A 13,993-nucleotide genomic window follows, 5' to 3' on the forward strand; every position below is an offset into this window, starting at 1 on the left:
AATATAATATTTAATGTATAAATATTAATAGCGAATTCAACTTATTGATTTTAGTGCACAGACGATCTCTTTTTGCCTTTATGTATATAAGAATTCTCGAACAACAAACGGTCTTGGTCATAAAGAAACTACAATATGGTTAATTGTGTTGATCGTGCCTTCGCTCTGTCACTCGTGTATGTTGCTTTTAGTAATTGCTTCAATTATTTTCATATTATTAAATGTTAAAATGCTTTTTGTTCGCCTCTCTCACATGAGTAGTAGTGGACGAGAAGTGCTTCGCCGTCTATGCTCCCCATCTCGACTCGATCTCATCATAATCATCGCGATGGCAGCAGCCACATCAATTCATTATGTCGTCTTGGAATCAGGCCTGAAATGGAATGGAAAGGGGCTTGGGCCATGAAAAAGTCTCGTCTCGCTTTGGTAAAGTGTGCTCATGTTCATTAACGCCAAAGTTGAGGCAATTGTCGCAAGTCGTCAACGTCGCTCGGCGTTTTCCTGGCCCCTGTCTGCTGTAATCTGATCACCGCCGCCCTGCACCACCCATCGTACCCACCAGCAATTGCTCGAGTATTCCATGGCTCATTGTAAAGCGCCAGCGCCCCCTGCCCCCTGCCCCGCCCACAAAACTACACACACACAAAAACCCATAGTTTGTAGTTGCTGCTTTTTGGTTTCGGTTGCTTTGGTTTTGTCAGCTGTCAGCAGATTTTTCTCCGCTTTCTGTATGGAAAGTGTGACATTTTGATTAGTTGATGTATTTTTTTCGATTTTTTTTTATTTTGGTCTGCCCTGAGGCTTTGCGATTGAACTTGAGGCGGTCTGGAGGGTTAATGAACATCAAGGTTGGGCAAACTATTAACGAGAATTGAATTAGTGCCAACGATTCTTTTTTTGGGTGCTATCAATTCATAATTTTAGTAGTTATTATTGTATTGGGCTATAAAAGCGGGTAATTTCATTTCATACTCAGCACTTAGACTGCTTGAGTGATTATGTTGTAATACATTTAACGACGTTCACTTATGACAGTTTTACGAAAATGTACAGAAAATCAACAGATTAGTAATAGAAAAATACTTTCTTGTAAAATGTTTGGGGATCAGCAAGCCCAAAAAGTGGGGAAAACCTTCTCCATACTCCGCACCGTCTGCCAATCAATCAAAGTCGAAAGGTTACTGGGGATCTCGATATCCGCCCCAATCTCCGCTGCTACGGCTCACTCTCATCATTTTGAACTCTATTTCGAAAACAAATAATCCCCCGTGGCTAATTTGGATTCAGATTGTAACAGTTTTCACTCCGCTTCCTGCATTTTCATCTCGATGTCGACAGACCCATTAACCAAAATCTGCAATGCGCTTGCAGCTGTTACACACAGATACTTGGATGTTTATTACTCAATCTGGAATTACATTCGAAGACTTCCGCGACGAGCTACGAAAAATCAACATCAGATGCCTCTATATTTGTGCGCTTATTCCTTTTGTATTTTCCATTCCCCATTTGCATTTGCGGGCAAAGAGAGAAATGCAGTCGACTGTCAAATGAGCAAGTCGAAAGAAAATGGAGGAAAACACACGGCTAATTGTCATTTTCCGACAACAAAAGCGACAACTCCGATCCACTTTGTTCCACCCAAAGCGGGCAGTTGCCACTTTAAGCGATTTTCACGATTGCTGGTGCCGCACAGTTGGGGCCAATAAAACATAATGCACAGAAACACGGGCAATAAAATCCGTTAACCCGCTGCACTTGGCCAGCACCAGTTCCAGTTCCAGTTGCAGTCCCCAAAAAGCCCCCCATTTGACGCTTTTGTCTTTGTGCATTCGATAGCCAGTCAAAAGTGTTTCTAGAACGGAAGTTATTATAATGGTTATTGTTTTTTGCCTTTATCTTTTGCTACCAACCAACCGGTGCCCTTTTCCATTGGTCCCCCTAGATTGGAGGTTACGGCTGGCGAGCTTTTCCGATTTAAACAGTGCATTGACCACCATTACACATACGCCGCGTTGGCCCTTCGCAGTGGGGGTTGCCGATTGTTCGCATCTGGCGTTGTGTTGGAGTATTAGGGTTTATATGTCAGGCGCACAACTTGTGGCATCTCTTGCTGCACTCTTTTTTCCGCCGCTCTGGTTTTTGTACGGGTTGAAAACGAGGAATTTCTGGTGTCAGTAAGGAACATAGTTGGAAAATAGAATAGGTCTTTCGAATTTTTAAAAGCTATCAAGGGGTTCGGTTAAAGTTTGATTGACACTAAACAAATTCGAATTTGTTTTTAAGATATAATCCTATAAACTAATAAATAGATAAAGTAGAACCTAAGCCAACTATACCACTGCCCACCGAGTGGTTTCCCTCTGGTGACGCCGCACACCAACTGACCAACCAAATGGAATCGCTGCCACTTCCGCTCCCCATGCGGACTCCCTCCAGTTGAAATCTATATGGATTTGTTGACGTTTGGCGCCCGGGGTCATTACTTAGGGTTGGGGTTAGTGGGTCAATGGTTTATGGGGTCACATTTAGGGGCCTGGGCATGGATAGTTGGCTGGTTAATGCCCGGTTGAAAAAGCATTCCGACGCCCTAACCAAATTAGGTGGCATGCAATTTGTGGCCTGCTTTCGGCGTACGGAAATAAGCGTAATAATGAAAACTAAATGAAATTCACTTATGTTTCATGTCTGCGCGAAATTAAATGAACAAAAATGTTTATAGCATGTCGCCTGGCTGGGAGCAGGCTCTCTTTTATTATATTTTATTTTATTTTTTCTTTTTTCTTTTTGCATTTTGTATTTATTTTCTATTTTCGTGGGCTGGCTCGCTTTTCTGGGCCACGCGAGGAAATAGTTAACCGAAATTTTGCCGGTTGACAAATGATGCTTTATGTATTTCTCGTTTCTTGGTGTGCCACATAATTAAATGGAGTAACGCCCATCTGGGTCACGTGTGCCAAATATCCGATTCAACCGAATCGAAGTAGCAGCTCCATGTAAACCATTGCGAATTACCTGAAAAATTTGAGCCTAACATGCATGTCTGGCGTTGAGCTATAAAAAATGTATAGAAAATTGTTGCGCATTATGGTGGGCATGCGAATGGCAAACATGCATGACCTTTTTGAGTGCATTTGTGCAGACTACTGGCAATAATGTTAAATTGGCTTTTACGAGTGCTCTGGCTCTAAACTTTTAATATCCACAATCGATTAATTGTTATTCCGTTTACTTTAAAATACATAGCAAACTGGGTGTCAAATTTATGGTTTTTAAGCTATAGGCTTATAAAATTATTTCGAAAATCAAATTCCATTAACAATCAATTGATCAAAATGTGTGATTGTTTATAGAAACTTCAAAATTCCCCTCATTGTTTTTTCCCATCCGTTTTTAGAATCTCCAGAGATCAAAGCCCCTTAATGTGTTCCTTACCCCCAAAACTTCAAAGTGTCAAAAATTGTTTGGCAGTTTTGGGCCAAAGGCAGAAAAGTCAATAAAATCTGATTGAACAATAGATTCGAGTATTTTCGATTCCATGCATGCGCCGCTTGTAAGACTATAAAATAAAAACCCTAGACGTGATGTCTTCAAGACTCATTTCGCGGACCCAGTACTGCTACCCAGTTCGCGATCATGAGTATTATGAATTTACTTTTAATATTATATTGTATGCACACGGACACGGATTATTCGGCAAGCGGCACTTGAGGCGTCAAGAAATCGAAAGAAACATTTCAATAAATCAAATCCGACAACGGGGCAAGTTGGCCAACACAATTTTGGACAGCTTATTGACACGTTGAGGCCATCGCGATTCCAAAGCCGAGTTGCTAGAATTCCTGCATTCCGGCATACCGCCGGGGAAGACCAAACTCGGTGGCATCCTCTTGTTGACACTGCCCCAAAAACGATGCTTACAAATGGCAGCACTCCTTTAACAATGTCTGACATTTTGCAGCTGCCATCGAAGGTTTTCCGATGCAAAAATATAAAATGGAAACGGGAAAAATCACTTACTTTACATGAAGATCTGTCGAGTTTGCATATAAATCTTCGCTTCGGGTCGGGTTTGCCCAAAATGATTGCAAGTGTCAAAAGTCAACAAGCAAATGTCACGTTTTGTTGTTTTGTTTTTATTTATTTTTACCCTCGTCATTATTTTTGTTTTGTTTTTCTCGCTGACGAACAAATTCACCGTCTCAGTAAGCAATTGACATTTATTAAACCATAAAAGAAGAAATTCACATAAAAACACCAGCAAACTGGAAAGATGGCTTGCCAATAACTAAAGGTTATAATAACACTAGGTGAATGCATTCGTAGTTATTGGCACTTTTTCGGCTTTTTAAGATTGAGATGTTTTTCCCGCACTTGTCAAAATAAGTTGCGGTAGTTAATTGACAAATTATTCACATACATTTCTTGACATTTTTATTGCCACAAAAGTCGCCACGCCATCTTCTCTCTCCGCTTTTTTCCAGATTGTTAATTTCGGAGACAGGCAACGAAATGTTAACTTAGTGCAACTCAATTACTTTGAGTGGCCAATTTTCCTTTTGTTTTGTACTTTTCTCGTCTGCCGACACTTGGCGTAGAAATTTCAAATGAATGGCTTAATATTTCGTTTTTAATGCTTTGGGTCAGCGGAGCGACAGCATCATCATCAAAGGCGAAATTAGTTGAGCGGACTCTTAAGTGGATTATGCAATGGGGAGAAATAAAATGAGTGCTGACCAAATTAAAGCGGGTTTCTTTTTCCACCATCAAGGAGTCAACTTTCTTTGGATTAAAATGACCAGGGCAATGGAAATAAATCAATGCGGTATCGCTTTGAATTAAACATTTCGATTTGAAATGCGATCTGATATCGATCTGTCGTTTGGAGGTTTCGCTATTTTGAAATTTGATTTGACTTGTTCAATGCAAAATCTCAATGCCAAATCAACCCAAACACAAAGCTAGCCAAAGACATCTTCGTAAACCCGAGTCGAAAATTCAGCATTGAAACTGACATTTGAGGCTCAGTGTCATTAATAGAAATTGCAGACATTGGGTGGGTGTCAAAGCAATGACAAACGATCCCCAGTGATCTTGACGTTTCTCAATTGGCATCAATGCAAACGCAAAGCAAAAACAGCGTCATAAAATGTCGATAAATGGTTCGATTGCTGGGGCGTGTAATTGTTGGACTTACTTACAATCGACGGCAGTCGTTCGCCCGAACATTTTCAATTGATTTGTCATTTAAATCTGGCAGAACAATGCGGACTTTTGACCGTCAGCAACGACACCTTTTCAACGGTCTCTAAATCTAGTCATAATTGTTCAACCTTGCGAAGAGCTTAGAGTCTTGAAACCGGGTTCAAAAAACTTTCGCTTATCAAACTTCAAGCAGGCACAACGTGAAACTGGTCCCGACTTTTGATCTCGAAGTCTCACTTAGTTTTCTGCGCAAAAGGGTTTAACTCATTCGAAAGATTCAAAGCCAAAGACTGCATTTAATGACGGACAGCCTGAGTGACTGAGTAGGCATAGTAACTTTAACCAACTTCGGCACAACCAAGTGGGCAAAAGAAACAACTAGAGCTAACGATTCAACCAGCAGACAACCCCGAAAAGTATTTTGTGAAGTAGAGCCTCGAACTAAACCCCCCACCCTAAGACTCCTCCAAACTCCCTGTAAATGTCAGTTTGACGAAGAAAACGAATGCTGTAAATTATGATTTTATGACGGAAAAGTTTTAAAAGCCAATAAATTGAACTGAGCATGCCAATCCGCTGATATAGGGACGGAGAAAATGGTTAGGAAAATTGGAACTAGTCAAGTGGTTACCACCTATTTTGTGAATCCAGTCAAGCTGCAGTAAGAGAAATTCTTTAGTCAATCAAGGTTGTAAAAATGTTTCCGAAATTATGTTTTTCTTCATGTGACTATAGTTTTTACCACAATCAGAACTTATTTAATAGACATGGCCGCTATGGCCTACTTTAAAAAATGCCAAACATTTTGTAATACTTTATTACAGTGCACTTTCAAAAAACTTCCTTCATTATGCCTCCATTCATACGGTAACTTACTAAACTTACCAAACAAACCGAAGTTCCCGCTGCACTTAGCCCACAAAAAGGGTGGCTTTCGTCCTTCCCAAAAAGGGTTATGATTATTATGCATATTGAGTGTGAGTTCTAGTTTGAGATACCAAAACCCCTACAACAAACGTTCAAACTGTCAAATGCACAACGAGCCACAAACACAGGCCAAAGAGAAAAAGGCCAATAATTGGCCATGACTTTGGTTTCCGAGTTTTTATGCCTGTCAGCCAAACCGGCCGTTGCAATTGGGGGAATGGGAGCTGCGGACTTCGGAACTGGGTAGGGTTTCTTGGAGGGCATACGACTTTGTACGACTGCTTCTTTACGACCCTTGTGGAGAAAATATGAATAAAGTTTTTGGGCCCTTTGATGAGACCGCTTGTCGTCGCCCGCCTTGACAATGAAAACTGCTAACTGGTAACTGACAAACCGGCGTTTTGAGTTAGTTATGGCCCATGCCCTGGGCCATGTCACTGATATTTCGGGGGCGTTGCTGTTTACCATTTATCGTTTTATTTATGGTGTGCACTTGGAATGCGCATAGCCGGCTGATTCGATATTATTTATTATTATTATTATTATATTTCTTTGCTCGCGTTAGTTACCGGAAAAAGGGTTAAAAGTCAAGGGCTTAAAGACCTCATCCGACCAATTCTTATAGTCTTTCACCTCTTTACCTCCTTGCAGTTGGCCCCCAACAAGCAAAACAAATGCAAATGTGCGCCCCAAAGACATATTACCCCGAAAGTGATCAATAATTGTTTGCCGGAAGAGGAGATACAACTCAAGCAGTTAAGCACCGGACTCAGGGTGACTACTCTTTGTGGATACGATTCTCTTTTGGCTAAAACGACAACTCAGCGAAGTCGACACAATGTTGGATCGATGCGAAATGCCGGTAAGTAGATGGGATCGATTACGAGCGAGCAGTAAGCAAATCGTTTTTAAGCTGGGATTTCTGAAACTACATTTTACTCGTATCCATGCTATTCAAAATTGCTATTTTTGTACCTAATTTATTAAAGCCACACATTCTGTTTACTGTCAAGAATATATTTGATATATTTGTACATGTAAATATTCTTTAAACAAGTATAAGAGATCGTGTAAGTTTCACAACGACCAATTTACAACAATGAAATGGGGAAAGATACGCAAACGTATTGTTAATAAGGAATTTAGCCAGAAAGTATGCTTATTTTTCCGCCATGGAGTCACGGGCTATGAGCTTCTTCAATCCGATCTCGTTTGCTGCCCGCGAGTATGCTGTACAATATGATTTTCCATCCGAATTTTACTAACGACTGCACTCTTTAATTCCACATGCAGATCCAGCTGGACAACGAGAAGTTGCGACGGGATGTTCGGTTGTCGGGCTCTCGACTGGATTTGCCACAACTATGTAATGGATCGCGTCGGTTGGATGGCCACAACAACCATGTGGCTGCCAATGAGCCCACGGTTACGACGACATCCCTGAATGGGAATGGGAACGGCAGTGGTAACAGCAACAACAACATCGGATCGCCCGTCTCCTCATCGACAACAAACAGCAGTAATGGCGGCAACGAGCGCGGCTCCTCCACGAAGTCCAACAGCAGCAGTGGAAGTGGCAGCTCGGGAAACTCGGCCAGCAGCACGGCAAGTGGCGAGCTCAAGTGCAACACGCCCATGACGCCATCTGGTAAGCAGGAACATCACCATTAACCCTTTGATGCCAGCCGTTGCTTTAAGGGTTCGAAACCGCAAGCCTTTTTTTTCTTTGTTTATGCGATGATATTCCTAGATTAAAAATCATTTAATTATTTGTTTGGATTTGACATAATCATAGATCTTTGCTTGTTAGTCTGGAGAGCTAAATCCTCAGTGGGTTAAAATAAACCTCTATAGGCTTTGGATAGAGAGGCTGTCTATTTGGGGCCAGAGCCCAGGGATGCTTTGTGCGTTTGCTGGCTTGCATCGCTGCAGCCCAATGCCAATTAGTTGAGCACACCCTTCAGGCATTTGGTGGCCACACTCCATCATTCCACAGCTCTCTCTAATTAATTTTATATAAATTTCAGAAAGAAAGCCAGTAAAATGGCATTGAGGTCAGGGTCAATGGGGTTTTAGAGTGTGGCAGTTGCCACATGGGAAAGTTTTCAATTACCTGTTCACTTGGTTACAAAATGGGTAAAAGGACGAGTTGTTTCAGTGGAGAGAAGTAAGCACGAAAAAGCTTTTAGCCATGACGGAAATTAAATTGCTGCTGTAAATGCAAAAAACGTGGGAACTATGTATTTCACGTACCATATATTGAGCTATTTTTAAAAACTTTTAACTTCTTATGTGCACAACATTTATATTTCATTTTCGCCTTTCACAGAGCTGGTGAAGAAGTTCCGCAACTACCTAACCGATCTGGAGTTTGAAGAGCTCAAGGTGTACAAGGAGGTCTGGTATTTTGGCCAGCACGCCAGCAAGAACTACAACAAACCCGCCCCCACAGCCAACACCACAAATCTGGGCTATGACGATGATAATGGCAACTACAAGATCGTAAGTCAAGTGCAGAAATATGCCAGAGTTTGAGCGCAATTCTAAATCTTCCCTCATTTTTCAGATCGAACACGATCACATAGCCTTTCGTTACGAGATTCTGGAGGTGATTGGCAAGGGCAGTTTTGGCCAGGTCATCAGGGCGCTGGATCACAAGACCAACACACACGTGGCCATCAAGATCATAAGGAACAAGAAGCGCTTCCTCAACCAGGCCGTCGTCGAGCTCAATATCCTCGACGAGCTGCGCGAAAAGGACGCGGATGGATCTCACAATGTCATACACATGCTCGACTATACCTATTTCCGCAAGCATTTGTGCATAACTTTTGAGCTTATGAGGTGAGTTGGTTAATGTATCTAAAATATAATTGCTAGCTGCTTCTGACGTCAATGCAGTAGCGATTAGTTTTGTTTTTGGGTTTCGCCAGTTACGGGAATTCAAGTGAAGTCGGCTTTTAGTGTCTTCAATTAAATGCGCTTATAACTCGCATTTCTATTAACATTCGGCCAATTATTGCTTGCCAACTTTCGTTGCGTGATTCGCAGCCATAAAATTTGGTTATTATTAATTTCCATGTTCCAAGTGCCTAGCACGCATTGCGATTGCGATTTGAGAAGTTGCTCCCTGTTTTTGCCGCTCAAGCACACATATGTGCGTTTCTGCAGGTTTTTCATTGTCTTCCAGTTAAGTTTTATTGACCCGCATGTGTGTGTATCAAATGGATTCGGTTGCCATTTCGTAAGGCCATAAATCCTGCCTATGCCGTAAATGCTCTCTCAAGTGGCATTCATAATTCTTTTACGACTTTCTCAAATTAAATTATTAATGGGTAACAAACAGTGTATGGATTCTTTGATATGCGAACCGTGGCTACCGCTTTTTTCCTGGTGAATAATATAAATATCTATTTAATTTCCTGCGCCCGCAATTTACATGCCACAAAAGCGCAAACGACTGACAGACGCAGACACAATCGAAACAGCAACAGACCGCAAACGCCGCTCGCCCATCAATTTCAATTTAAATGTTGAATGTTGTGTGGCCCACTTGCAGGCGCAGGAAAATGCATTTCCACACCCCCGCCCCCGGCTTTTCCACACGTACACATGCGGGTGCTTTTTGCCCGAAGGAAAACCTGTTGTACTGGGGGTTGCTATTTGCACTGTGTGCATGGGCAGGAATCTAATTGATTGGCAGCATTGCAATCCGCTGAGCAGCTCAGGTGTTGACTATTGCAGAGGGGAGGGTATGTAGCACGAGGAAGGCATAAAAACCAACTGCATATGTCAAAGTTTAGACAGCGGCAACGCAAATATGGTAAAAATAAATCCCGAAGAAGGCACCAAAGCGACACGCGATGCAACAGTCAAAGTTGAGAAAGCGACCGTCGAAGGTCGGCGGTCTTGTAAGTCGCTTCCTTTTACCCGTCTACCCTTTTCCATTTAGCCCACTCCCAAATGCCTATTCTTCCCATTGAGCTTGACATTTCCGTCAGCCGACGGCGACTAATTTGTCTTAATTGCAGCCAAAAAAAAAAATAATAATACAAGCTAACATTTCTTGCGAGTTGACATTTTTGAGAACCGATTTTGGGTCTCTAAATTCAAATGGGCAAGTGGCACGCCATCCCAGAAAGAAATACCTAATTTTCAGGCCACAGTCAAAAATCGTTGGGTAGACAAAATTAAATCGTTTTTAGGCACTCCAGGCAGCCACACAAATTTAATCAATTATTTGCTCTGCGACTAATTAGCCACATAATTGGTTTTCGGTGCTGTTTCTTGCTTGGAGTGAGCACTTAGTGTTTTAATGTTTTCTCCAGTTTTGAAGAAGTTTTCCCTGCAGCGGACAAACTTTTTCGCCTGCGAGTGACCAGAGGAACGGGGAACCGCATTGACAACTCAGCTGCAAGTTTTAAAGTTTGTTTTGAACGAGTAAACAAATTGTATGGCAAGTTTTACGTAATTAAATTTACGTGCACGCAATTTAATTTGCATGCCGCGAGTGGAAAATTTCTTGCGACGAAATGATTTAATTTCTCTGATAGGATTAGTAGGGCTTAGATGGAAGAGGAATGCACGGTTTCCTGCCATTTAATTAAAGCAATTGGAAAATTAATTAAATCAAGGAAAAAAGTGCATTTCCTTTGGAATCCTTACGAGACAAAGTGCTAGTGGTGGTGTGTGAATGAGAAAAACATTTTCAGTGGAAGGCCTGCCCCACAATCTGATTAGCTAATTAGCAAAAGGACACCACTGCGGTCCGCAAATATGAAACCTAATCCCTGTCCCTAAAGTGACACACTTATTTCACCTCGACACATACACATTCAAGGACTTCATTTCGCAAAAAGGACATAGAGAGCGGCATGAGCATCCTGGGCTGGGTGGAACTAAATTGACGCCGAGTGACACATTTCGCACACACCGCATACGGACCTACACACTTGGGTGATTTCCCACATTCGACGACCCTGGCAGGTGGCATTTCCAGCCGGTCGGGTCCTGGTTTTGGTCTTGTTTTAGCACTATGAGCCACATAATTTACAGCGACAGCGATAAAATGAGTGCTGCAAAAGTGCCAAAGACAGCCAACACATTCCGAGCCCCCATAACTATGCACCATATTGTCCCAGCGAGAATGACGCTGCTTCCTTTTGGCCAAAAGAACAAGCTTCGGCCTCGTGGATGTAGCCAAATTCGCTCTGTGTGTGAGCTGGTGTCTGCGGGTGTGTGTCAAGCACATAAATTTCAGCTAATGTTGCCCGCGAGGAAAGTATCCTGCCGCGCCTGGCTCCTCCGCCTCCGCCTCCAATGCCACTGCACTCCTCTCTCAACTCGGCGGGTTTCGCTCTGCAATGTGTCATGATTTAATTTCAATTTTAATGGCTCATAACGAGATCAAGTTGGAGATAATCACCCTGGAATTTATTGCTCAAATCAAAGAGTGCTTACGTTTTATGGGAAATTGCTCATTATTGATAAACACTCATCGATAAGAGGCTAAAATAAATGAGATTTCTATGTGCATTTTTGCACTACAAAACATCAAACGAAAATTTAATTAAAAGTTTAAGAATTAGGGTCACTTAAATTGGAGTAATATTGACTCCTATTGACGATTTATTTTGTGATTTTTTTTTGCCAATCGAGCAAAAAGCAATTGCTTTTTATAAGCCCGGTGACCTCATCCATTTCAAAGCCCATCAATGTGACAGATGCAGCATGTGACCGCCTGTCATCAGCCATGTAATTGACTGTTCCAGGACATGCCCACTGACAACGTGAGAGTGGCATAGAAAAGTGACAGGATGTCGTCGCCATTCCGCTGCCTTTTGGTCATGTGGGGGAAACGGATGGGCCGACAGGACGAAATGATTTTTAATTAAAATGCAACATGCGGCGTGCGTGAGCTGTGGGCGTGGCCATGCAAATGAGCAGGTCCAGCAAGTTTATTCTTTTAATTAATTTTTGCACTCAGCGCGTGTAAATCGCAATTAGGAACGGGCGAAGCGGCAAGGACGAGTCGTCGGATTGAGTTACCTGGAGAATAAACACTCGATGGGGGCGGTATTTCCATTTGGAAGCGGGGCAAAGGAGTGTCGGTGTCAGCTGTTCCGCGGATGTTGATGTAGGTTATTATTATGCCGTACCATGGCACAGTAATTACTGCTAATTGACGTTTCCCGAGCATTCAGTTTGTTTTGCTCTACCACTGTAGCACGGTAGGTCGCGGGGGAAGATATATAGATAGACGCCAGTTGACATGGCCAAGGCCAAGTAATTTATCATCTAGTAAAAGGTAAGCTCGCCTCTAGTTCCACTCCACTTCCCCGGGCTGTGGCAGGATTTTTCTCTGCATTTCTGAGATTATTTACGGTTCGACTACGAAGCAGGCTGCCACACAGCCGTTGACTAATTAAAATGCCGCAAAATGAGATGGGCAAAAAAAGGATATTTGTGAGAAAATTTAGCCGGTCCTTGGATGGATGAAAAGCAAGGCCACAAATATCCCAGCCAAGGACAGCATTATTAATGGAAAGGCAGCCTTTTGGTTAAGCCTCTTAATTGTGCATATTTATAGTCATATTAACGATAATTACTTGAATTAACGAGAAAATAAGGCAATATATAAGCAGCGCTCTAGTCAAACTTTGGCCAGAATCTCATTAGTGCTATGTGAAAGGTGTCGTTTGGAATCGATATCTGCAAAATGAATTCCGCCTTCAACATTCTTCACACGTGGGAATTCTCTATGCAAATGAAGACAGGACAGCTTTCGTCACCACACTCACTTGTCAATCAATGGCACACTCTTTTCGATTTCAGCCAGCAGGGAAAGCAATTTAAAATTTATGCAAAAAGTTGCCCGACGGCAACGAAAAGTTCATTTTTCGTTTCACTCAGAAAAGGTGACACCGTTCTCGCAACGGAGCCAAGTTTATTCTTCCACAACTCTGCCAATTGACAGCCATGAAAAATAGAATAAAGTGCTAGGGTCTCAGCATTGGGGAAATTTATTAAATAAAGTTTAAACAATGTCTGGGAAATGAAGACCTTCAAATCCGTATCTCTGTATGCATTGTTTATTGTGGGCGTCATCCGATTTTCCCAGCTGTGTATTTTCGAATTCACTTTCAGTGGCTTCTTTGGCATTATTGTGTTCCATTTTTGGTGTGCTAAATGCAAGGCATTAGTGGCTCGTTACAATTGCATGTTGCAGTTGCAACGGCGCAGGGGCAAATAATCAATCAAATTACCAGAGGAATTTCGGCATGGAAAAGCGGAACCGAAAATGGCGCCCCCGGCAGCCCCAAAAAAGGACAAGAATAAAAAAAAAACAATTTTCAAGTTCATGGCAGACTCATGGACTTTTGGCATTGGCTCTCCGTCGCCAATTGTGTGGCATGTCATAATGCAGTTATAATATGCAGACTTCTAAGCATACACATGTATTTCGGTCCGATTCGCCGATTGAAATTATGACATTTTGATGATTTTCTTATTGGTTTGTTATAGACTCGTCTGTTTGCCAAAAAGCTATACCTTTCCCACAGTAGCTCATCAATTTCGGGTGGCTGTAAAATCAATATCCTTCTGTTCCTTAAAGCCCTTCACTTTAAGGCCTAGTATTTCGGCATTCTACCCAGGCGTCAGTTCCAATATGAAAGTTTTCAAATTAAAGGCCCGTGACCTTTGCGGTCTGGTTTGGGTGCCTCCTTCCCAATCTGTTCAAGCGATCCTGGCCTGAGTGTTGCCCAACGCTTTGACAGTCATCCATGGCATTATGTGGCTTTAGCCGGGTGGGAAAGCCACAAATTCGTCCTTGACACTCTGTTGGCTCAATCAGCTTAGC

At 42.2% G+C, this 13,993-nt stretch overlaps 1 protein-coding gene across 2 annotated transcripts in view; it reads left to right on the forward strand.

The window, feature by feature from the left end:
• Positions 1 to 13,993, forward strand: part of LOC6543479 (dual specificity tyrosine-phosphorylation-regulated kinase 2) — a 50,694-nt gene that overhangs the window by 30,646 nt on the left and 6,055 nt on the right. For both annotated transcript variants that reach the window (XM_026978498.1, XM_001969487.3), the window contains 4 exons: positions 6,784 to 6,994; positions 7,426 to 7,780; positions 8,462 to 8,634; positions 8,699 to 8,976. In XM_026978498.1, the coding sequence (XP_026834299.1) occupies positions 6,971 to 6,994; positions 7,426 to 7,780; positions 8,462 to 8,634; positions 8,699 to 8,976 (830 nt within the window). In that variant the 5' untranslated portion in view covers positions 6,784 to 6,970. The remainder of the gene's footprint in view (positions 1 to 6,783; positions 6,995 to 7,425; positions 7,781 to 8,461; positions 8,635 to 8,698; positions 8,977 to 13,993) is intronic.

Source organism: Drosophila erecta, unplaced genomic scaffold, assembly GCF_003286155.1.
Source record: "Drosophila erecta strain 14021-0224.00,06,07 unplaced genomic scaffold, DereRS2 tig00000055-arrow-pilon, whole genome shotgun sequence".
Taxonomy (NCBI): Eukaryota; Metazoa; Arthropoda; class Insecta; order Diptera; family Drosophilidae; genus Drosophila; species Drosophila erecta.